Genomic DNA, 22,065 nt, shown 5'->3' with positions numbered 1-22,065 from the left:
ACTATTATTTTATACTCCTTCCTGGGTTGGGTGGTCCTGAGAGGCGGTGAGAGGGATAGAGAAATGAGATTGTCAGAACACTCCAACACATTCATGTGGGTGATAGGACCTTCAAAGTCTTTTGCATTTTAAGTTATGTCAAAATATCATTACTTTTCTGGCACCCACGTTTAATTCCTATTGATGATGACAGTCTCGCTTGAAAATTGGGTTAACAAATAATAGCAAATCCAGATAGTTTGTTCAGCTTCATAAATGGTTTTTCTAATGGTGGCTCAGTGGATTGGTATCAGAGCATAGAGCCTTTCCTCTCTAGGTTGCTGGATCAAATCCATCCCTCGTTACATTGTAAGCTCTTGGTGCAGGGACCATCTGTTTGTGCAGTGTACAGCACCAGGGGGTCCTGGTCCAGACAGGGGTTCTTAGGCTCTACAGCAATATAAATAATAATAGACCAAAAGTTATTGCCATTCAGTGGCTGTCTGGTGGCCTTTGTTATGGTCTTAGTCCAGAGTCCAGCAGACAGATGTCTGTATCTCAAAAACGACCACCACAATTGACACGTTGGTTGGCGGTCAGAGCAGCGAGGCCAAAGGATTACTAGGTACGGAGGCTGAAGTACTGTCTCCGCCTGTGGGTATTCTAGATTAGGGCTGAGGCCCATAAGTGGGGCAGTGTGTGGAAGTTTGCACTGCTGAACCCGATCTGTGAATAATCGAGGATTGAAGGCCATCAATCCAGCATCTTTCAGCAACGGAAAGTTTGCATGCAGTTTTAAGAATAGAAGATCATGCTTTGTTGAGAGCTTTGATTGAAGATGCTCAATCCTTACCATACTTTCATCCCAGCTGCTGTGTTACAAACCCATAAGTAGGAAAAGATTTGTCTGCTGTTTGGCTTTCTAACTCCAAATTAACTTTATTTTTTTTAAACTACAGATCAACTTGAACGTGTATTCTTACGTCTTGGCCATGCAGAAACAGATGAGCAGTTACAGAATATTATATCCAAATTCCTACCCCCTGTCCTGCTCAAACTGTCCAGCACGCAGGAAGGAGTGCGTAAAAAGGTAAGGGTGCAGTTATTGTAAGATTTCCAGTCACTGGAGATGTAGACATCCATGATGTATCGATGATTTGGTGTTACTGGCTGCTTTCCGTAAGAGAAAATATTCTGTGTAATGTTAATGTGATGTATAGAGTCACTCCTGTTTGCTGTCAGACCAGGATACTTGCAATAGTCATTGCTATCATTCACTTAACTGGTTGTGTGTCAGTTCAGGGCAACTGCACCTGTATTTCCCCCTTGGTGGTCCAGCAAGGGCACCCACTCATAGGCTCCCAGCTCCTCAGCTGTCACCTTGTGGGCGGAGACCCACGTCTCTCCCCTCCTGACTGGGTTTTTTCCAGATTGCGCAACTCCCTGCCTTACACTGTGAGTTCCCCAGTAAGTCAGATGGTCTTAATGGCCTGCACCTGCACTTTGCTTTCTCCTTGGAGGCTATACACAGTGTAATTGCCCTCAGTGATATCACACAGCCCTTTCTAAGAAAGCACGTTTGTTCTTCAGATGAAAGCAATACAGAGAAAACATTAAAAGCAAAAGAAGCTGCACCCATGCTAATAAGCTTATTGGAAATCATCTCCAACTCCAGCAGGGGCTCCGGGAGGAGTCAGTCCTTCAAACCCCACCAAGGGATTCTTCTGTGGTTACAAGTTCCTAACAGCTGGTAGCTCAGAATAGGCTCCCCCAAGTGTCTGTATAAAGTCACTCCTTTATATGGTTTGGGCCTTTGATCTTGGGGGGAGAATCACCCCCCTTCAGGGCAAAGGCTGGGTTTTTGCATAATTGTGAGTGGGGAATTTGCATTCATCTCCCTCCTAGATATTTCCTGGGAAATCCACTTCACGTGTTGTCCCAAAAGTTCATTCTTATCTGCCACATTGTGCATTATAGTCCTTTGATCCTCAAGGCCCTCACTAATACATAACCTTTGCATTTAATACAATGGACTCCAAAGGTACTTAAACTTAATTCAATATCTCCCAAAGATATTGCAGGAAACTGCCATATCTGTTACAGGGTGCACTAGAAATCTGGGCATAGCAACTGAGAGATGGGCTACCACGGAGATTCAGGTTTTTTTTTGGAATCTGCCAACCCCCCCTCTCCACCCCAATGTTATCCATCTTGTGCAAGTGGGGAAACTATTGTCCCACTATGGCCAAAGTTTTCTAAAAAGCTCAACACCTACAGTCGGGGCCAGATTTTCAAAAGAGCTCAGCTCCCATTTAAGCACCAAAAACTGGTCCCAGTTGTGGGTGCCGAATACTTGAAAATCTGGCACTAGATGCGTATTGTTGTCAACTTGCTGAAGGACTGTTGTGAGAGAGAGCATCCGGCTAGCTGGTGAAGTTCCTTAATGTCTGGGTATGTGATGTGTTTTCTTCTTTCAAGTTGGAATTTGTTAACCAGATTCATCTGAATGGTTATGCGTAGGAAAAGGCCAAAGACTGCAATTTTTAAAAATTAAAAATCTTATGTAATTTAAGGAAGAAACCTTTTAAAATGACAAATGAATATTTTTGTTTCGGTGTGGGCTTAACATTAAATTGTAAACCAAAAAATATTACTCACTTTACTTTCCTGTCTAGACCAAAGTTTGATATTTTCCATGCAAAAGATATCATGAACATAACCGATCATTTTCCTGTGCTCCCAAATGTTTGTAAGGTCCACTCTCGGCAGGGAAATACAGAATCCTGAATGTTGTTCTTGACAAAATGGGGTGGGGGAGGAATTGACTCTTCCAGTATTTTTGTTTTGAAAATTATTTTAAATCCCGATTTACAGATTATTCTGTTGGTTTTTAATTATGTTTACGGTTCTAATCTTAAACAAATATACAGGAAAATTATTCTAAATTAAGTGTTTAGCAGCCAATCAAAGGTGATTAAAAACCTAACTGACCGCTCGTAAACCTCAGCAAAGATCTAATCTGCACTATGCATTTGTGCAGAGAAACCTGTTCAACGCAAGCTCTGCTTTTGATACGATTATTTACCTCAAAGCCTTGCTTTTCAATCTGCGGGCTCACTTTAGTCTCACTTCTAAACTACCACAAGAGACTGAGAAATATGGCATGTTTTCAGACACCAACAACTTTTCAAAATATACCGAATGGTCTGTGCTAACGTTGGTCTGATTCAGCAAAGAACGTTGGCCTCCCTCTTTAGACCCATCCCTATTCAGCGAAGCACTTAAACACATTTGAAGTCAAACGGAGCTAAGCACAAGCTTAACTTTAAGCACTTGCCTAAGCGCTTGCTGAATTGTGGTCTTGAGAAAACAAAGGCCAATAAGCCAGATGAATGAAATCGGAAATGGAAAGATGCTGGCATAATCTAAGTGGCAAAACCCCTGCAGCGTAGACATAGTTATAGGATATAAAAGTGCTTTTGCGGTTTAGCTTGCTCTGATTTGGGAGTTTAAATAAGCTCTAGCAGTGTAATTATACTGGGATAATTGCATCTACATTGTGGCTTTTACCGGCATAACAGTGTTAGCAAAAAATAATCCCACCTCCTGGTTATACTGGTAAAACGTTCAAGTGTAGACTAGCCCTAAATGTCATTGTTGGTCTTAACGTAGTTTTAGAAGAGCAGGAGTAGTTTCTTCAGTTCCAACCAGTTTTTCCACCATACATAGGGTTTCTCTGACCATCAGTACTTTTCCTCCTCAGGCTTCCCTCCCCTCCCTTTGATTTCTTCCAACTAGCATGTTACTTCATTTCCCTTGCTCTCATCCTGAATTCTTTGACTGCTAGCACCGTGCCAGGTGTCTCTAGGATGGGTCATAGACATGTAGACTGAGTGAGAGGTTGAGGCCGACCGCTTACCTTGAAACCCTCATATACCTTCTTAACTAACTTAGAAAATCTAATACCTCCTCAGTCGAACCCAGACACATCTGATTCGAACCAGCTTCTTTCTCAACTGCCATCCTGAATGGTTTAACCAGGTGCCCCAAACTGTCATTGTATATGGAAGTTCTCTTGCTGTGATTACAATCTGTTATGCTTTGTTCTCCTGCATAATGTGTTTTGGGTGTAATTCCCTCCCCCACTCTGTATAATAGCAATAATATGTGGTTACAGGTGAAATACCCACAATTAACTGCTTTAAGGTTTGCTACATGTGTTGTCTTTGCTGGGTTAGCTTACCAGGTAGCGGTTTACAGACTCTCATAACACCCCAGTTCCATGTTATTGCTCAACTGTCTATGAAAGCTTTTTATGCTACCTCTTGCACTGTGCTGGATCCTTCTCTCCCTGAGCTTGGAGAGGGAACTAGATTATATTCCCTACAAGCCCATACAAGGAGAGGCTAAGTTAGATCAAAATCAGTTTGAATTGCACCTATAAATAAACTGAAGTGCTAATTGTCCTCAGCTCCAGCTGACTTCTGTGGATCTTTGGGGTTCCTCAGCTACCCAGTGCAGTCTCTAGAGCAGAGGTGTATTAGTATTTCTCACAGAAAGCATAAAGGCAAACAACTGCTTTCTTCACCAGCAGAAACATCCGTTACGTCTTCAGGAGTAGCCCCAAAAGCAGCACGTTGCAGTAATCCCCTCCAGTGGTAACGAAGGTGCAGGTAACCAGGGTGAGCGCTACATCAAAAAGAAAAGAGTTGCAACTTTCATGCCAGTCTAGATGGGAGAAAAAGCACTCATGGCCACTGCTGCTATCTGTGGCTCCAGAAGTAGCAGAGATTTGAACAAGTTATCCAAGTTGCTAACTTGGGTAACACAAGATGTGCAGACTCTCCCGGCTGAGATAGTAAAGGTCAGCTCTGCTATTTCCTCCAGTCATTTTCCCCTAGCCTGCCAACACTGACTCTGTGTTCTCCATGCTGCGCTTCAGCTAGCTAACTCTCATCCAAAGCCCAGTCTCAGCTAGACACCAGGAAGGCTGATAGTGTGTATTGGGTAGATCATGCCCAGGTGCTTCAGGAACAGAGTTGACCGTGTGCAGTCTGGAGTCTTTGACCATGCTGGCCCAGATGAGGCACTTGGGAGGGGAGAAGGTGGTATACAAACAGAGCTGTCCCTTGGGTAGGGCGAATCGGGGCGACTGCTCCGGGCCCCGTGAGCCGGTGCGATTGGCTGGCGCAGTTGGTCCTAGAAGAGACGAATCCATCACTTCCGCTCCAGGCCCCGCACCCTTCTAGGGACGTCCCTGTATACAAATGTTCTAGCTCAATTTAATTACTGTCTCATTTAATGTGAATCCTTTTTCTTTTCTCAAACTGGTTTGGCAAGTGCTAGATTTTCAGTACTAGAATCCTCCTCTGTCCACAGGGTACAGCACTGATGGCACATTGCAACCTTCCCCACATCACTCTGCCAGCATTCCTCCATCTTGAGATACAGCCGCCAACTATATATAGAGAGACAAGTTAACTCTCCATAATCATTCCCTCCTTGACATCTCTTCCAATCCTGCTAACAAGGGCACCACTTGTGGTGGATGGTTTTGTGATGTGGATGAGAGTCCATTAGAAAGTGTCTGGAGACCACCAACGCATTTCATGCGAGCTAATGGATAATATGATAAATGATGGCAGCCATCTTGTCAAAGAGTTGGAAACTAAGTCATGCAGAACTCTTTGGCCTGTTCTGTGTTTAATGGATCATATTGTATTGGGAACATATTGAACCCAAAGCTCTGAGGTTAATCGTTTTTTCTCCCTCCCAGGTCATGGAGCTCCTAGTTCACTTGAATAAACGCATCAAAAGTCGTCCAAAAATTCAACTTCCAGTAGAGACTTTACTAGTCCAATACCAAGATCCCGCTGCAGTTTCCTTTGTCACCGTAAGTACTGTTCTTCCAAGAACATTACCTGATTTGTACAAAGGTGAGCTTTCTATTTTTTAGAGGCTCCTCGTGGTACTTAACTCTGCCAGTTCCCTTCAGAAACATATTATTGTGATACGAGAGATGCTTTAAAGTGACTTAAAATAAACAACTATATGCCACTAGCATGGGTGAAACTAGTAGTTTTATGAAACCACTAAATTGCTGACAACTTTTTGTGAGACCACTTCAATTATTCTCCAACTTTCATGAGTACTTGAAATTGACAGATTTGTTGTTTGTATTAGTCGCACCTAGAGGCTCCATTGTGCCAGGTGCAGAACCAGCACCTACTGAGTGAATCTCTGCCCTGAAGAGGTTACAATTTAGGGCCACGATCCTGCAAATATATAAACATGTGCTTGTCTTTATGCACATGAGTAGTATGTGTAAGTATTTTCAGGATCAGGGCCTTGATAGATGAGACAAAGCAGGAGACAGGGAATAATATCCCCATTTTTCAGAAGGGAAACTTTATCAGATTCATTTAATCTTAAAAAAAAAAAAAAAAAAAAGACCTAAAACTACTAACCACTTTGTGAAACTAGTGAAGACCATTCTTAGCTGAACTGTAGTGTGTGTATTACAAATACTGATACTGATTTCATGGGAAAGACTGCAGAACATTGGAAAAGACCTGTCTTCCCTCTCATGGCTCTGCTGCTAAGCCATGCGTGTTCTTAACGGAAAATAACATCCTTGGGAGCGGAGATGGAAATGTTTAGACTGTTAAACTGTCATTAAGTAGCATTCACTTCCACTGGAACCCTGGAAGCAGCTGATTGTCCAAAAGCAAAAGCTAACAATGGGAGAAATTGTACATGAGCTTTACCTTGGACGAGGCCAAGGATTTACAAGCGGTTCATATTCTGTAGAACACTGAGGAAAAACATCTTGTGTGACGGTAAACTTGAAAAGCAGCTTTGTGTGCCATCGTTGTTGTCTATGGCAAAAATCTGCTGACAATCCTATACTGAAGTGATGTATGTTGTTTCTTACAGTGTAGTCCGTTTTGTGATGTTTTAATAAATACCGTGACTACAAAGAAACATAGCCCAGCTCACCTCTGCATTGTGTTGGTCGGCTTAACGGTGCTAAGAACATTGTGAATCCTTTCCATTGTGAATCACTGCTTCTATTTCATTACTGAACATTTGAATTAAATACCACAGAGGTCACGTCAGAATGGTCTCTTGCTAACTTCTCACAATGGTTTGATCTTTTAAAAAATTATTAATCAGATAAACCAGTCAAGGTCATGTGTGCGTGCAAATTGGAGAAGAGCTGTAACCATTTCAGAAGATGATAGTAATTTAGTAGGTCCATGCTTAACTTAATCCAGCTGGAGTAACATGGTTAGAGCATTGTTGATAAGAATTTGAAGGCTTTGTTATACTTATCAGACACCTGGACTTAATTTGCAGCTACACTTTGTCTTAAAAAAAGTACTTGGCTCAATGAATCTTCATCCAGGGCTCAAAATTCCTGTTCACACAAACAGAGTCCTTATTTATCCACAGATCAAATGTACTGATCCAACATTATCCAGCCATTCTGACTAAGCTTTGACTTTGAACGACTACCTCTACACACTAGAGAGTAGTCATCTCTCTGGGGGTATTTAGTCTTTAGCCGCTTGGTTGAGATTGACAAGACTGCCAACTCTAGTGGTAGTTCTAGTAATATGGGCACTTGTGCACTGGGAATTGGATTGACTCCTGCACCCTAACACAATTGTTTTAACCAGGTCATTGAACAGCCAGCAGGTAACCATTCTACATCACTACAAACCTGAGCTGGATTTGAACCAGCACTTTAGCAGTGCAAGGGGTTCCTCTCCTGTTATCAACCTCTTGTGCTGTCCTATCCCACAGCTCTGTATTTTTAATTTTATTTGCAGCCTTTGACCAGGAGGATTTCTCGTAAGTGTCTGTCCTGGGGTGCACTCACCGCAGGTGGCGCCTCCCCTTGGTTGCTCTGGAGATTAGCTCTGGCCAGGCATTACGCCATCCTCTGGTGCTGTCTCTCCCGTCGTCCTCTCATCCTGCGGACCCAGGAACTGCAGCCTCGGCTTTGTGACTCGGCCCTCTGGCTGGGTCACTACATGGTTCCCCTTCTGTGGGGTGTAACACAGTCTGTCCTGGAACAAATAGACCTCTGTGTCCTCTGCCTAGTATGCCGTGTCCCCAGTGGCTGGTAGGGGAACCCGGGCCCGCCTTATACTTTGGGTTCCAGCCCAGGGGCCTTCTCTTCAGCAACCAAGGTCTGGTCCCCTATTCCTTGCTGCTCTTCCCCTGAGCCTTCTCCTACCTTCCTGCCCCCCGGTTTACCAGCCTCCCAACTCCCTCCTCCCAGGGAGTGACCGTGGACTACCCTCTATAGTCCTGAATGCACCTCCCTCCTCCCAGGGAGTATCTGCCACCTACTTCCCTGCAGCCCCCTTCTGTTGCCAGCTACCTGGCTTTATATAGGACCCTTCTGTTCCTGTCCAGCTGAACTTCATGTCTGATTAATCAATCTCTGCTCCCTGGCTGCTCCTCCAGGTGCCACCTTTGGGTTAATTAGGCCTAATTTACTCTCTCAGGGCCAGCGTGGGGAGTAGACTCCGTCACAGTGCCTTACTCAGGAAACCTCCCATTGAAGTCAGCAGTGGTAAGAGCTGAATAGGTGCTGAACCTGCCAGTAGAAAACTGTCGGTTAATCATCGTTAGCCCTGGAAATAATTGCTTGGTCTTTCAGACCCTCAGTTATTATATACAACAATGTCAGAAATGTACCATATGGGGCTAGTTTAACAAAATCCATTTTTCTTTTGCATTGATATTACATATATATTTTTTTTTTACCCTGGCAGAATTTTACTATAATTTATGTTAAGATGGGTTACCCTCGTTTGCCTGTGGAAAAACAATGTGAATTGGCGCCTACTCTCCTCACTGCAATGGAAGGGAAACCACAACCACAGCAAGACAGGTATGATTATCTGCACTTGGAATGAAAGAAGCCTATATCGTTAGACTAAAATGAAATGCACTTTTTCTTGCTGATCATTTGATTACCTAGAAAGACTTGCACGATGGATAATATATTCAGAAATCCAGTTTTGCTTCCTGACCATTAGTTAGCATGGAGGACGCTTCAGGGCAGGGATTGTCTCATATGTTGAATCTATATAATGCCCAGCACAATAGGGCATCAATTTGATGGGGGGTGGGGTCTCTAGGTGGTACTATAGGACAGATCTGTCTAAACTTTCAAAAGCAGCTGATGATTTGGGGTGCCCAACTTGAGACACCTTAAAGAAACCTGACCTTCAGAGAGTGCAGAGCACTGGCCCTCTGAGAGCTGGGCCTTTTTAAAGTGCGTCACGTTGGGCACCCCAAAATTGAGGCATCCAAACTCGTGTCACGTTTGGAAATATATCGTAATAGATAAGATACTGACTATTACAGGCCAGGTATAGGAGCTGCTGTGTGCCAAGCACTTCTGGCAGTGTACAGGGGCCCTAAAATGAGTGTAAATGACATCTTCACTTACTTGAAAGTGCCTTTATGCTACCAGAGTGGTAAAAAGTGGTTTAATTATAAACGAGAATCAGGGGGTAAAATCTTGGCCTTGTTGAAATCAATGGCAAAGTTCCGGTTGACTACAGTGGGGCCAGGATTTCAACATCGGCGTGTAAGTGGGAACTGTTGGGTGCTGAGGCCTTTTGGAAACCTGGCTGTACATGTACAGCAAATAGACCTGGTGTAGGTATGCTTCATAACTCTGGGTCTGATCCCATGAGGTGCTCATCTCCCTCTACTCCAGTTAACTTCAATGGGACTTTGAGGGCGCTCAGCCCTGTGCAGGATCAGAGCCCAGGTTTTGAACAGGAGATGTTCTCTGTGAGTCTCTCTTTGGTTGCAGTTTCTGAAGCTAGATTGTGTGTGTTTAAATGAATTCACATAAGTACAACGTAGTAATGTTCTTAAAAATGTGGACATAGATAATTAATTCTTATCCTTGCTTGTGGGTTTGTATTTTTTTTTGTTTTGTTTTTTTAAACCCAACCCCCCAATTTGCTTCCTGCCTCCCATTGTTAGACATGTTGGGTATCAAGTGAAAGCTACCAGAATAGGAATCGGTTGACTTCCCCCCTCTCCCCACCTAAATCTCTGCTGTACAGTTTGTCTGTTTAATGCTAAGAATCAAAAGGTGTTTTTGTAAATAGTTGCAGTAAATGTAATTGTTTTTCAGCCTAATGCATCTTCTAATACCAACCCTTTTTCACATGAAATATCCTGTTGAACCATCGAAAGCAGCTTCTCCATTTAATCTTGCCGAAAAACCAAAGACTGTACAGCTGCTCTTGGACTTTATGTTGGATGTGCTCCTTATGCCTTATGGGTAAGTGAGGGCGAGCGGCAGCAAAACCCTGTAACGCTTGGAGTATCTTGTATGATGGATGATCGGAAGTGTGCACAAAAGAGACTTTTTTTAAAGTGTGCTCCTTTACCTCCCGTTCCCAATAAAGTTGATGAGGCCCTGATTCAGCAAAGTACTTAAACAGGCACCTTATTTTAAGTTTGTGAGTAATCCCATCCCTATTCAGCAGAGGGCTTAAGTGCTTTATTGAATCTGTTTTTTACAAATCTCTCATTGACTTCCGCTGGGAGTAGGATCAAGCCCTTAGAGAGGTAAACTGGTTTTAAATAATCATGATTTTACAATAAAATAAAAATCAAACTGCTTCATCATCTCTCCCCTGCACCTCCCCATTTCTAGGCTTGGTCTGTTGGGGCCCGACCATCCACGGTTCTGAGCACTCCCAACTGCACTAGATAGCAATGGGCAATGAGGGCTCATATCTCACAGGATCGGCCCCGCAGCGACGAGATTTATGTTACGACTTTCTGCTCGTTAGAGATGTTGTAATCTGATTAACAGCTGGAGTGGGTGTGCACATCGGCTCCCAGAGCAAGTTTGTGTACACTCATTATTTACTGCGCAGTTTGGTTTTACTGATCTTGCTCTTTTGCATATTTAATCAGTACTTTTCAAAAGCCACGTCCCTTTGACTCTGTGTTTGCCACTCATTTATATTGTTCCGGAAGAGTTCACTTGGAAGGACATTGGAAATTATTTTAAAAGCAGGACTCCTCCCTCCCCACCCTCCTTGATTGTCACTTGACTGCAGGTGACAGCTGGGATGTTCTAATGCACCTGAGTCAGATAGGAGGACACACCCTTTTATATTACAGCGAGACTAGTGCTCCTGGTGCACTTTGGGTGGGATTTTCAAAAGCTCTGGCCAAGATTTTCAAAAGTGACCCGTGATTTTGGGTGCCCAACTTGAGACATCTTTAAGAGGCCTGATTTTTTGGAAAGTGCTGAGAGGGTATCTCAATTTGGGCATCCAGAATCACTGGCCATCTTTGAAAATCTTGGCCTCTGTGTGGAAACTATGCATAGCCTGTTTTAACTTTGATTTACCCTTCTTGGCATAAAATTGCTCGGTGGAACTTGCTCTGTGATTATGCTTCACAGGTCGGATTTGGTCCACGTGTACTGAAGCCGTTATGCTGATAAATCTATCAGGAATGAGTGCTGTCTAAATAGACCCTTATTACGTTCTGTTGTATTTAGTGGTGCAGCCTGGAGGGGGAAGGAATATCCCAGTATAAAGCTATGGCTATTGATCAGGCAGTAGAAGGATTTGTATTCCTGTTCTATAGGTGATATTTTGTTACAAGCTGTTTCCTTTACTATGTTCTGATCTGAACTTCTGCTGGAACTGAATCTTGGAGTGAATGACCAGGTCTCTGTTCCCAGTAGCCTACTGCATAGTTGCTTGATTGTTTTGTCTCCTTAAATTTTAGTGCTAAACGTTTCTTGGAGGCTCCAGCTTGCAGCAAGATTTTAAAAAAGGGCTTAAAGGCCCAAATCACACAGTTGTTTAAACTCTGTACGTCAAAGATCATGCTCTAGAGTTGGGATGAGCAGTCGCCTGCACTGCTGAGATCGTTTTCTGCCACAGCAGATTCTGGTTGTTCAGAGCAATAGCAAATTGTTCACCTTGGTCTCTGTGCCACAGTTCTCATGTTCTGATTGGTTTAGCTGGCTCCTCAGCACACGGGGGGAGTGGCTGTTACCCTGGCCCCTAGGAGTGCGTGTGGGTGCTCGCAGAAAGACTTGGCTGGTTACTTTTGGAGAATACGTGAACACAGGAGCTGGAGGTGTAACTTCCAGGGCAGGTAGACGTACGTGTTTAACTGATGGAGCTAGCATGATGCAAATAGCAGTGCAGCCGTGACAGCGCAGGCGGTGGGATGGGCTAGCCGCACGAGTAAGTACCTAGGTCCTAGGTGTGTTTGTACTCGGTGGCCAGCTACGCTACTGTTGTTAGCATATGAGCTCCATCCGGGCTAGTGCAGGAACATTTACCTGAGCTAGCGTCAATATCCCTACTATGCTGGAAACGAAACCTCCAGGGTTGGGGGGAGGGATAGCTCAGTGGTTTGAGCATTGGCCTGCTAAACCCAGGGTTGTGAGTTCAATCCTTGAGGGGGCCACTTAGGGATCTGGGGCAAAATCAGTACTTGGTCCTGCTAGTGAAGGCAGGGGGCTGGACTCGATGACCTTTCAAGGTCCCTTCCAGTTCTAGGAGATGGGATATCTCCAAAAATAAAAAAAATAAAAAGTTCCAGTGTCGATGTACCCTATGAAGACCAGGGCCGGAGCCCCCAACCTCTGAGTGCCTGAGAATTTGAATTCTGTTGCCTGTCTCCTCTATCAACACTGCAGAGATGGGCTGTTTCCAAGGGGTGTTTGTTTTTTTGTTTTTTACCACAGCTCTCCCCTCTCTTCACATCTCGGGGTTGCCCCCTGAGCAGAAGGAGGCCTGCTTTATGCCTTCTATGTGTTTTCATGCATCCCAGCCTCCTCTGTGAGATTGAGGGGATCATAGAAGATTAGGGTTGGAAGAGACCTCCGGAGGTCATCTAGTCCAACCCCCCTCATACAGGCTCCAGTTAGTACTTGTATAAGAGTTTATCAAATACTGTATTTACTGGGTGTTGCATTCTAACACTGCAGAACCTCATTAAGTCTTAATTCACCGATCACTAACCTGCTAATGGTCACCAAAAAACCCCTGCTATCCCTCTCCTCTCTCAACAAACATTTACTAGCAGAGCGTTATTGGGAAGCCTGGAGTTACTGGGCCTTTGTTCCTTTTGCAGCATTTACGATAGCAGACCGACTGTTATGCTGGGAAGAATCATCTGAACTACTCGCTCAATTAACAAACTACATTTTGTGATGCACTGTTGTGTTCGCTTACAGGCTAACCTGTAACTTGCAGTTGCTCTCCCTGTCACTAATGCAACTTGGCAAGGCTCTGCTGTGTGTTTAAATAGTCTGTCTTATGTATATATGAGATGTTGCACTCCATATGTTTTATGGAAATATGTTTATAAGTGTGAATATGATGTAACTGGAATATGCTTCGTGCAAAAGGTCTCCTGTAAGGTATCATTACAGAACTTATAATCTACTGAGTGTGTTCATCCTATTTGTGTGAATGTATCATTCTTGTATCTGAAGCTAGAAATATGAAGTATTACTCTGAAGTCCCAGCTGGAAGGGAAGACGGGCTCAGAGATAGTTTCAGCACATCAGGTGACAGTCCCAAGGGGGTTTCTGTGACCGAACCTGTCACAATATGGTCAAAAAATAATATTTAAGGGGGAGGGAGGAGTGATATTTATTTTGATCTCTTTAGGTGCTTGTAATGAGGAATTGACTTCAGTTCATAGGGTAGTTTAATAAGTCCACTCAAGTGTTCCTTTTTTCCTTCCAGATACGTACTGAATGAATCCCAGAGTCGCCAAAATGTGCCATCGGCACAGGGCTCTTCTGCATCCAGTAGTGCTGGAAGTTCGGGGATCCCTCAACCTCCTCCAGGGATGAGCTTTTACGCAGCCAAGCGGGTAATTGGAGATAGCCCATGGACACCTGAACAGCTGGAACAGGTAATGCAAATCACGTGGGCTATGCAGGTGTATGAAACGGGAACTTCAGTAAAACGACTTGGTGGGTACAATGGCTGCAACATGCAAGGAATGCACGTTGGTGTGGAAGTAAATGTAGAATTCACTCCAAAAAATGGCTTGCCCAGCTTGTGTGTAAAGCACACGGTGCCTGACTAGGTGTCTGTAGTCTATGTGCACGTTCTTTTGAAACCTGCACTTCATGCATTAAAGCACCTACAAATGGTGAGAGTGAGACAGAGGTCTAAGGCTGCCACTATCCTTCTAACTTTAAAACATATTTTCAGAACTTGCTAGTAAATGCCCAGCTGAGCTCTGTCCTCGCCTGTGTCTTTCTCTTAGATGTAATCGAGTTTCTGAACTCTTCTCTCAGTTCATTTCCAGTGGAGGTTTCACATAACTCTTTGCCACCTAGAAAGCTTAGCTTCTCAGCTGAGGGCATGCCGAGGAGATGGAAAGAGTGAGAGTTTCTCTCTCTAGGATTACAAAAGGCCCAGATTTCGGTCTGCTAAACTTGACATGAATGTAGCACGTCGGCTGGTCAGTAATTTTTACTTTCTCTTCTGCGTTGCGGAGCAGTGTAAACTGGGAATAGTAAAGTTCATTGAAGCTGAGCAGGTACCAGAGCTTGAAGCCGTCATACACCTGGTAATAGCCTCCAGCGACACACGACACAGTGTAGCCACTGCGGCAGACCTGGAACTGAAAAGCAAACAAAGGTAATGGCTTCTGTTTAAGAATTGGGCACTGGCATTTCTAATAATAATAATTGCAATTGATGTAGTGATCCTGAAAGGGTACAGGCTGAGAGGGGACAGCGAGTTTATCAAATGGGAAAGCCACACCACTTTCTGGCAATGGACATTTATCCCGCTGGTTAATCACTTCAGCATTGCCCTGGGCTGTCCTCTTCCACAACAGCAGCAGCAAGGTTTCTGTTAACCCATCATCTTGCATGATGACTGTCTCCTCCCCAGCCAATGCTGGCTGGAAATAATGCTCCTCCTGGAGGAAAATCTGTGTTTTTTACCTCAGGCCGGCAGATGTAGTTGCTACGGCTATTTGCTGAGTCACTTGCTAAGCAGAGGCTGCTCCGTTCACACAGGAGGCAGCCTGGTGTTCATGCAGCTTGTGGTTGGAGCATACACAAACTGACTTCCTTATTATTGGAGCTGGATTGGTCAGCCTTTTGAATGTGTGGATGAATTCTGTACTGCTGATAGTGTGGGGCTAAATAGTATTGGTTTGAGCCAAGTACAGCATAAGCAAGTCACGTGACGCCTTCTCCAGTGCACCTCAGTCATGGCCAGAGAGATTATTTTAATTCATTGGAATAATTTGGTTGAGAAAATGACTCCATTCTTTAGAACCTGGTTGTTCACTCCCCTTACGGTGGTATTGTGAGCCCTAAGAACTGCCTCAGCATAAAACACGTTTGTTTAAACACATCTTACATTATGTATGCAGCTGCTAGATGTGCCATATGTTAACCCCATGTTTAGGGCTCAGTTGTTATAGGCAAAAATGTGTGTGCCCTTCTCCTTGATTACCCCCCCCCCCCCAGTTATTTTTTTGGCTCATTTGGCTGTGGACGCCACTGTTCAAAGGACAACATAGGACACTGGGGTGAAAGGTCCTAGGTCAGTGATTCAAGCCCAGCTCAGGTCTATAGTGACAAAGTTGTTCTGATCAGCTGGCTGTTTGTTGGCCTGTGTTAAATGGGTTTGGACTAAATCCATTTCCCAGCTTACAAGGGTCCCTATTGCTAAAACCACCATAGCGATTGTCCTCCTGGTTGACAGTCTCATCGGAGAGGCCCAGGATGAATGGGCCTGGAGCTTGAAGTATCTTCTCCCCTGTAGGAGTGTCCCAGCCAGGTCAGAGTCAAGGCGCAATGGTAAGAAACTTGTGGTCCTTACTGCCCATGCCAGACCAGTTTTGTGGATAAGCAGAAGTCTTTGTTTTCTAGGGCAGTCACTTGGGCTGCCCCCCCCAGCACTAAATTCACATCCCCCGCACTTCGTGGGAAAGGAAGAGAAGGGAGCTACTGGGGGGTTTTTTCATTGCTTATTTGGGAAGCAAAAATCCATCTGTGGAGTACCTGGCTGTGAGGACTTGCTTGTAATTCTTTACCTCATGACTGCAGATTGTAGGTGGGCTGAGGGTGAAATTAGACTGCACTTGAAGCTAATTAGATTTAGTTTTTTTCCCCTTCAAAACATTACACAGTGCTGTAAAATATATTTGTAAATAATTAAGGCATAATTTTAACTTGTTCCTTTAACAATTCTTTAGCTTAATTGACTGGAATAATCCTACTATCGTCAACAAAATGTACAAAGTGTACCTCGGGGATATACCACTGAAAACTAAAGAGGTAAGACTTGCTTCCAGAGCTGTGTTCCTGCTTTATTCATGAGGATCTTATTTTATTTGCCGTGGTTTATTTGCTGGACAAAGCATCCATTTTTAGTTTGTCACTTCCTTTGATCTTTGTTTTTGCCGAGCAGTTGCAGTTATTTTCTGGGGCTCTATGTTTCAAAGGTGAGGAGACAGGATATAAAGTAATGGCATAATTGTAAGGGATAGGTGTGTGTGTGTGTGTGTGTGTGTGTGTCTCTCTCTCTCTCTCTCTCTCTCCTGGCTCTCTCTGCTGACTTGGCAGTTGAATAAATATTTTTTTTTCTTTTTTGAAAAAAATACACACTTTCATGAATTATTAACAATCAAGTAGTAGTAGCCACAGCCAAAGAAATATCTTCCATCTTGTTCCTGACAGGGAGTTGTTCTGAAGCCAGAACTGAAACGAGATCCAGTCAGCACCCGGGTTAAATTAAAGATTGTTCCTCATCTTCTGCGTTCCAGACAAGCTGCAGAAACATTCCCAGCTAACATTCAGGTGACACCTTCACTCCACAGCAGCTATTCATAACATATCTACTATAATTGTATCATTCCTCCAGTGCCTAGGAAAGGGTTGAAACTTAACTATTGCATATGATAGCTAGGGAAGGAAGGGAATGCAAATAATATTCGAAAATTAAACCAGTCACTGTATCCGATCTTCTCATGCTTCCCACCAGGTGGTATATGATGGACTCTTTGGTGCAAATACAAACACGAAACTGAGAACTCTGTCCCTGCAGTTTGTACATCATATTTGTACAAGGTAAGCACCTTAGATGGTTTATGGTAATAGATGCAAAACTATTTCAAGCGATTTACAGAGACAGCTTTGTATGGTAAATATGCAGTTGTGCTGAAGACAAAGAATATTTAATTCTATTGCACATGGGTTTTTTAAAAATATTGTATATCTTTTTGTATGTTAAGCTGTAATACTGGCAGAACAGAGAAGATGATGATGGCAGTTATAGAAAGCAATCGGTTTTTGGTATCGGACTGTAGGAGGTGCAAAGAATATATCTTAACACGTTTTCTTTTAAATTCCAGTTGTCCAGAAAGTAAAATAAAGCCACTAGGCCCAATGCTTTTAAATGGGCTTACGAAACTGATTAATGAATACAAAGAGGTGAGTTGAAAGGTTCTTTGTTGTAGAGTCACATTTATTTATTTAGCCCTGGTCTACGCGAGGGGGGAGGAATCAATCTAAGTTGCGCAACATCAGCTATGTGAATAATGTAGCTGAAGTCGACATACTTAGATCGACTTACCGTGGTGTCTTCACTGCGGTGAGTTGACTGCTGCCGCTCCCCTGTCGACTCTGCTCTCGCGGTGCTGGAGTACATGAGTCGACAGGAGAGGGCTCGGGGGTCAATTTATCACGTCTAGACTAGATGCGATAAATCAGTCCCCGCTGGATCGATCGCTGCCCGCCAATCCAGCAGGTAGTGTAGACATACCCTTAGAGAGACAATGTGGTGAGGTAATACCTTCAGCAAAAGTTGGTCCAATACCTTTTATTGGACCAACTTTTGCTGAAGGTATTACCTCACTCAGGGCCATCCCTAGGGTGGTGTGGGACCCGGGACAAATCCCCCTCCCCGCTCATCTCCTCACTGTCCACTAGGCGACTGCTTGCCTCTCTCCCCACCTGCTGCTTGCCTCCCCACCCCGCTCGCCCTCCTGCCTCACCTGAATATCGGGACAAATGGCATCCTGGTCTTAAATCGGTCGGGACACAGGCCAAAGGGCTGAATATCGTGACAGTCCCGATTTTATCAAAGCACGGGGACCCTTGAAGCGCGAGGCCTGGGGTGGTCGCCCCGATTCGCCCTACCCAAGGAATGGCTCTGACCTCACCCACCATGTCTCTCTAATATCCTGGGATCAACACGGCTACAACAGCACTGCAAGGATTTATTTATTTAGATTTATAAAAAAGAAAAAAAATGATTTGGTCTGATTTGAACTGATCTGATTCTTATACCTCATTGCTCTTGCATGATGTTTATTTTAAAAGAATGTATAAGGAAATATTTTCAGCAGATAGGCCAGAGAGAGGAAAGGTGATCTCATGGTACTGAACAGGGATCCAAGAGGCCTGGACTAAATTCCCCACTCTTCCATAAATATCCTGTGTGACCTTTGGCAAGCCATTTGGCTCCCAGTCTTGCAAACACTTATGCACATGCATGTGAGTAGTCCTGTTGATTGCAAGATTTCCATGGCACTATTCATGTACACTTCTACCCCGATATAACACGAATTTGGATATAACGCGGTAAAGCAATGCTCTTGGGGGGGCGGGGCTGCGCGCTCCGGCGGATCAAATCAAGTTCGATATAACGCGGTTTCACCTATAACACGGTGAGATTCTTTTGGCTTCTGAGGACAGCGTTATATCGAGGTAGAGGTGTACTTGAAGTTAGCACATGTGTAAGTGTTTGCAGGATTGGGGCTTTATTCTCTCATGCCCAGATCTGGGGAGGTACTTAAGCACATGTATAACTTTAAGTATGACCTTGATGTCATTCACTGCCTGATGAAACTTCCATGTAGTGGTCTTCAGGCGTAGTCCCAAGCAGAGTGCATTGCAATAGCTTAATACAGAAATATACAATCGCTTAATACAAAGCATTGGTTAGTGTGTGCAGTCTGCATTGGAGGGATAAGTTCCAACCGTCTGCCCTAACAAAGGCAGAAGACTGCACGTAGCCACGATTGTAGCTTACCTCCCAGGAGCAGCCAAGGGGCCAAATTTAGATTGTAGACCACGTTGCAAGGGTATGTCCATCTCTTGCCAACGGAGGGTGCGGAAACCGCTTCTGTCAGGTCCTCTGGATGCTTCTCCATTTTGCATCAGCAACATCTTGCTCCTCTCTGGGTTGAGTTTGCAAAGGGAAAGCTGAGGCTGTGAGCCGGCAGGGTTTGAAAAATAAAGAGCTGCAGAGTAGAGCGTGGTCCGCAGGCTGGAGGACTGGTTGCATTGGGTAGACCACTTTGCTGCCTTTTACAGATTTTTTTTGTTTTGATAACAAGCGAAGTTGAGCCAGACACATTTAAGAACCTTCTGATTCAGGGGTGTTTTTGTTAACTACTAATTTAAATGCCAAAAGCCTCCCAGATGAGAGGAGAGGAAGGAGGAGGTGGTGAGGACAGGAAAATAACAAGGCAGTAGGGCAGGGAGGCAGTGAGAGGAGTAGGTGAGGGGATGTAGGAATGTTAATGTTGCTGAGACATGAGGGAGTTTGGTAAACAAAAGAAAACTGCATTAGATGCTCGTTACTTAAAGCAAGGAGAAAACAGAAAGGATAGGAGGGTTGCCAGTAAATGCTGGGTGTATAATTTAAATCTCTCTCCCTTGTGTCAGGTGCATTGATAGTGTTTGTGGAGTGTCCATGAACCATAGTGCGGCAGTTCCAGTCAGTGGTGATGGGCCAGGGTAGCCGCGCAGCGATTATTGTGATAGCACCTGGGAGTTGCAGTCATGGACCTAGACCCCTTCGTGCTAGGCGCTGCACGGGCCTGATTGCAATACCCTAACTCAGGCTGAGGGCTTGTGTAGGTGAACACGCAGTGCGTGGCAAACGGGTGTAAATCTACCCCACACTAACTGCTTTCTGTCTAACGGCTAGACGGACAGCTAGTGCGCGGCAGCAGTGTCCACATGGCCAGTTATTGCACAGCAGGTGAGTTTGATTGACACCCAAGCTTGCCACACACTAGCTGTTCGTCTAGCCGTTCCCTGAGTAATACCTTCCTCCATGTGAAGTCAGTGGGACCCAAGGCGGGGTAGGGTACGGTTGGGATGGTATCATTTCAACAGGTACTACCAGCCATAACTAAGGGTGTCGTACTCTGGCCCAAAACACGATGCAGGTTTTCCCAGTGTCATTTCATAAAGCAAACTTTTCTAAAGCACGTTACCAGTGCCTGATCATGCAAACCCCTTCCTAGTGCAGATTGTCCCAATAAGTGACTCCAATAAGGCTGTCAGATGAGGTGTACTGATATGAGTGGGGTGGGCCTTTACTTTCCTTACGAAGGGTGTGGTCGGGGTGCATTTAAGTGGTTGGATGGGTGCTACCGGAGCAAAGAGTTTTTAAATAATTGTTAGCCCGGGGACCCTGACACTGTTGTGTGACGGGTGACAGGCTCTGCTGGAAGTTGGTTGGGGTCAGTGGAAGGTGTGTGTCACTTGCTGGCCATTTCACATACCTAGCAAATCCCAGCAGTTTTTCTTTCTTGAAAGATAAAGGCAGCTTTTTTGGCGTAATTTTCTGTTTTTGTGGGAAGAACGTACTGCATCTGTTCTTCGTTTACAAGGTGCTTTGCTCTGGGATTTGATTATTTTCTGGGGCTCTATGTTTCAAAGGTGAGGAGACAGGATATAAAGTAATGGCATAATTATAAGGGATAGGTATGTGTGTGTCTCTCTCTCTCTCTCTCTCTCTCTCTCTCTCTCTCTCTCTCTCTCTCTCTCTCTCTCTCTCTCTCTCCTGGCTCTCTCTGCTGACTTGGCTTTTCATTGTTTTATAATTCAAGGACCCCAAACTGCTGTCAATGGCCTATTCAGCTGTTGGAAAACTCTCCAGGTAACTAAAGCGCATTTTAAGTAATGGGATGTCAGAAATTTTTTCCAAAGCAATTTGTAACTCTGTCAGCAGGCAGGCGAGTTAGTGTCGTGCCAGATGGCCATTTGCAACAGAGCACAGTGTGTAGAGAAGCACTGTCTTTTGTCATCTCTGCATCTGTAAAATGAAACATGGTGGTGGTGGATCGTTCTGCTAGGAATGACTGATGGTCGTTCATGGAAGCATGCAGAGAGGATCTAATAATGGTTCTCTTCTCTAGATTGCTGCGGGTTTGTTAATTTATGATTTTTAGCGGAGGTTAGCACACATGAACTCCGTGAGCTGTGTGTTCAAAAGTGGACCCTCCAAACTGGTTATCAAATTGGCTGTTTCATAGAATGTCTTGATTTCTGAGCCACGCTGAGTGGTTGTTAATGGGAATAATTGCCCAGTGGTGGAGGTTATGGTTGGAGGTAGAGGTGAGTTGCAAAGAGACGAGGGAAGTGAAATGCAGAGTATGGATATGGTTTTGCTCTCAAATTCTTTTTAAAAAACCTACTCAAATGATTCTATTCCAGTCGAATGCCTCAGCTGTTTACCAAGGACATAGCTCTTGTCCAGCAGTTTTTTGAAGCTTTGTGCAAGGTAGGTGATAACATGGGTTTGGGAGAAGGTCATTATTTTAATGCTCTGTTTGGGAGGACAGATTGGAGAGTAATGAATCCTCTTGTTTTCATATTGCAGGAAGAGCCTGATACCAGACTTGCTATTCAGGAGGCCTTGTCTATGATGGTTGGAGCATATAGTAGTTTGGAAGGAGCACAGCGTACGCTTATGGAGGCTCTTGTGGCTTCATACCTAATAAAGGTATTTTATTAGAGATAAATATCATTTTTTAAAAGAAGAGAGATCCGCGTGGTATGACCCAAATACTCTTTTTTTCTGTTTTTAATTTCATCAAGGAACTCCCTCCCCTCCCCCACCCAAATTCTGTTTTTTGGCATGAAACGAACGAAAAAAATCAATGATTCACTCAGCTCTAATCTCTAACACTGTCTCCACTATGTTTTGTTAGAGATGTTCCGCTCTTCCATTTTCCTTGTACTGTTACATCTATGCAGAGGCTTTCCATGTCATGAAG

At 44.2% G+C, this 22,065-nt stretch overlaps 1 protein-coding gene across 3 annotated transcripts in view; it reads left to right on the top strand.

Moving 5' to 3' along the window:
• The window catches only part of LOC113405310 (proteasome adapter and scaffold protein ECM29-like), an 83,620-nt gene that overhangs the window by 15,735 nt on the left and 45,820 nt on the right, over positions 1-22,065 (top strand). For all 3 annotated transcript variants that reach the window (XM_026646383.1, XM_026646381.2, XM_026646382.1), the window contains exons 2-14: positions 939-1,069; positions 5,756-5,872; positions 8,769-8,887; positions 10,154-10,303; positions 13,758-13,929; positions 14,527-14,666; positions 16,243-16,324; positions 16,727-16,846; positions 17,031-17,116; positions 17,401-17,479; positions 20,896-20,945; positions 21,503-21,569; positions 21,669-21,791. In XM_026646383.1, coding sequence (XP_026502168.1) covers positions 939-1,069; positions 5,756-5,872; positions 8,769-8,887; positions 10,154-10,303; positions 13,758-13,929; positions 14,527-14,666; positions 16,243-16,324; positions 16,727-16,846; positions 17,031-17,116; positions 17,401-17,479; positions 20,896-20,945; positions 21,503-21,569; positions 21,669-21,791 — 1,436 coding nt within the window. The remainder of the gene's footprint in view (positions 1-938; positions 1,070-5,755; positions 5,873-8,768; positions 8,888-10,153; positions 10,304-13,757; positions 13,930-14,526; positions 14,667-16,242; positions 16,325-16,726; positions 16,847-17,030; positions 17,117-17,400; positions 17,480-20,895; positions 20,946-21,502; positions 21,570-21,668; positions 21,792-22,065) is intronic.

Source organism: Terrapene carolina, unplaced genomic scaffold, assembly GCF_002925995.2.
Source record: "Terrapene carolina triunguis isolate 2854851 unplaced genomic scaffold, T_m_triunguis-2.0 Scaffold35022, whole genome shotgun sequence".
NCBI classification, from domain to species: Eukaryota; Metazoa; Chordata; order Testudines; family Emydidae; genus Terrapene; species Terrapene triunguis.
This window is presented reverse-complemented; position numbering and strand designations above follow the sequence as displayed.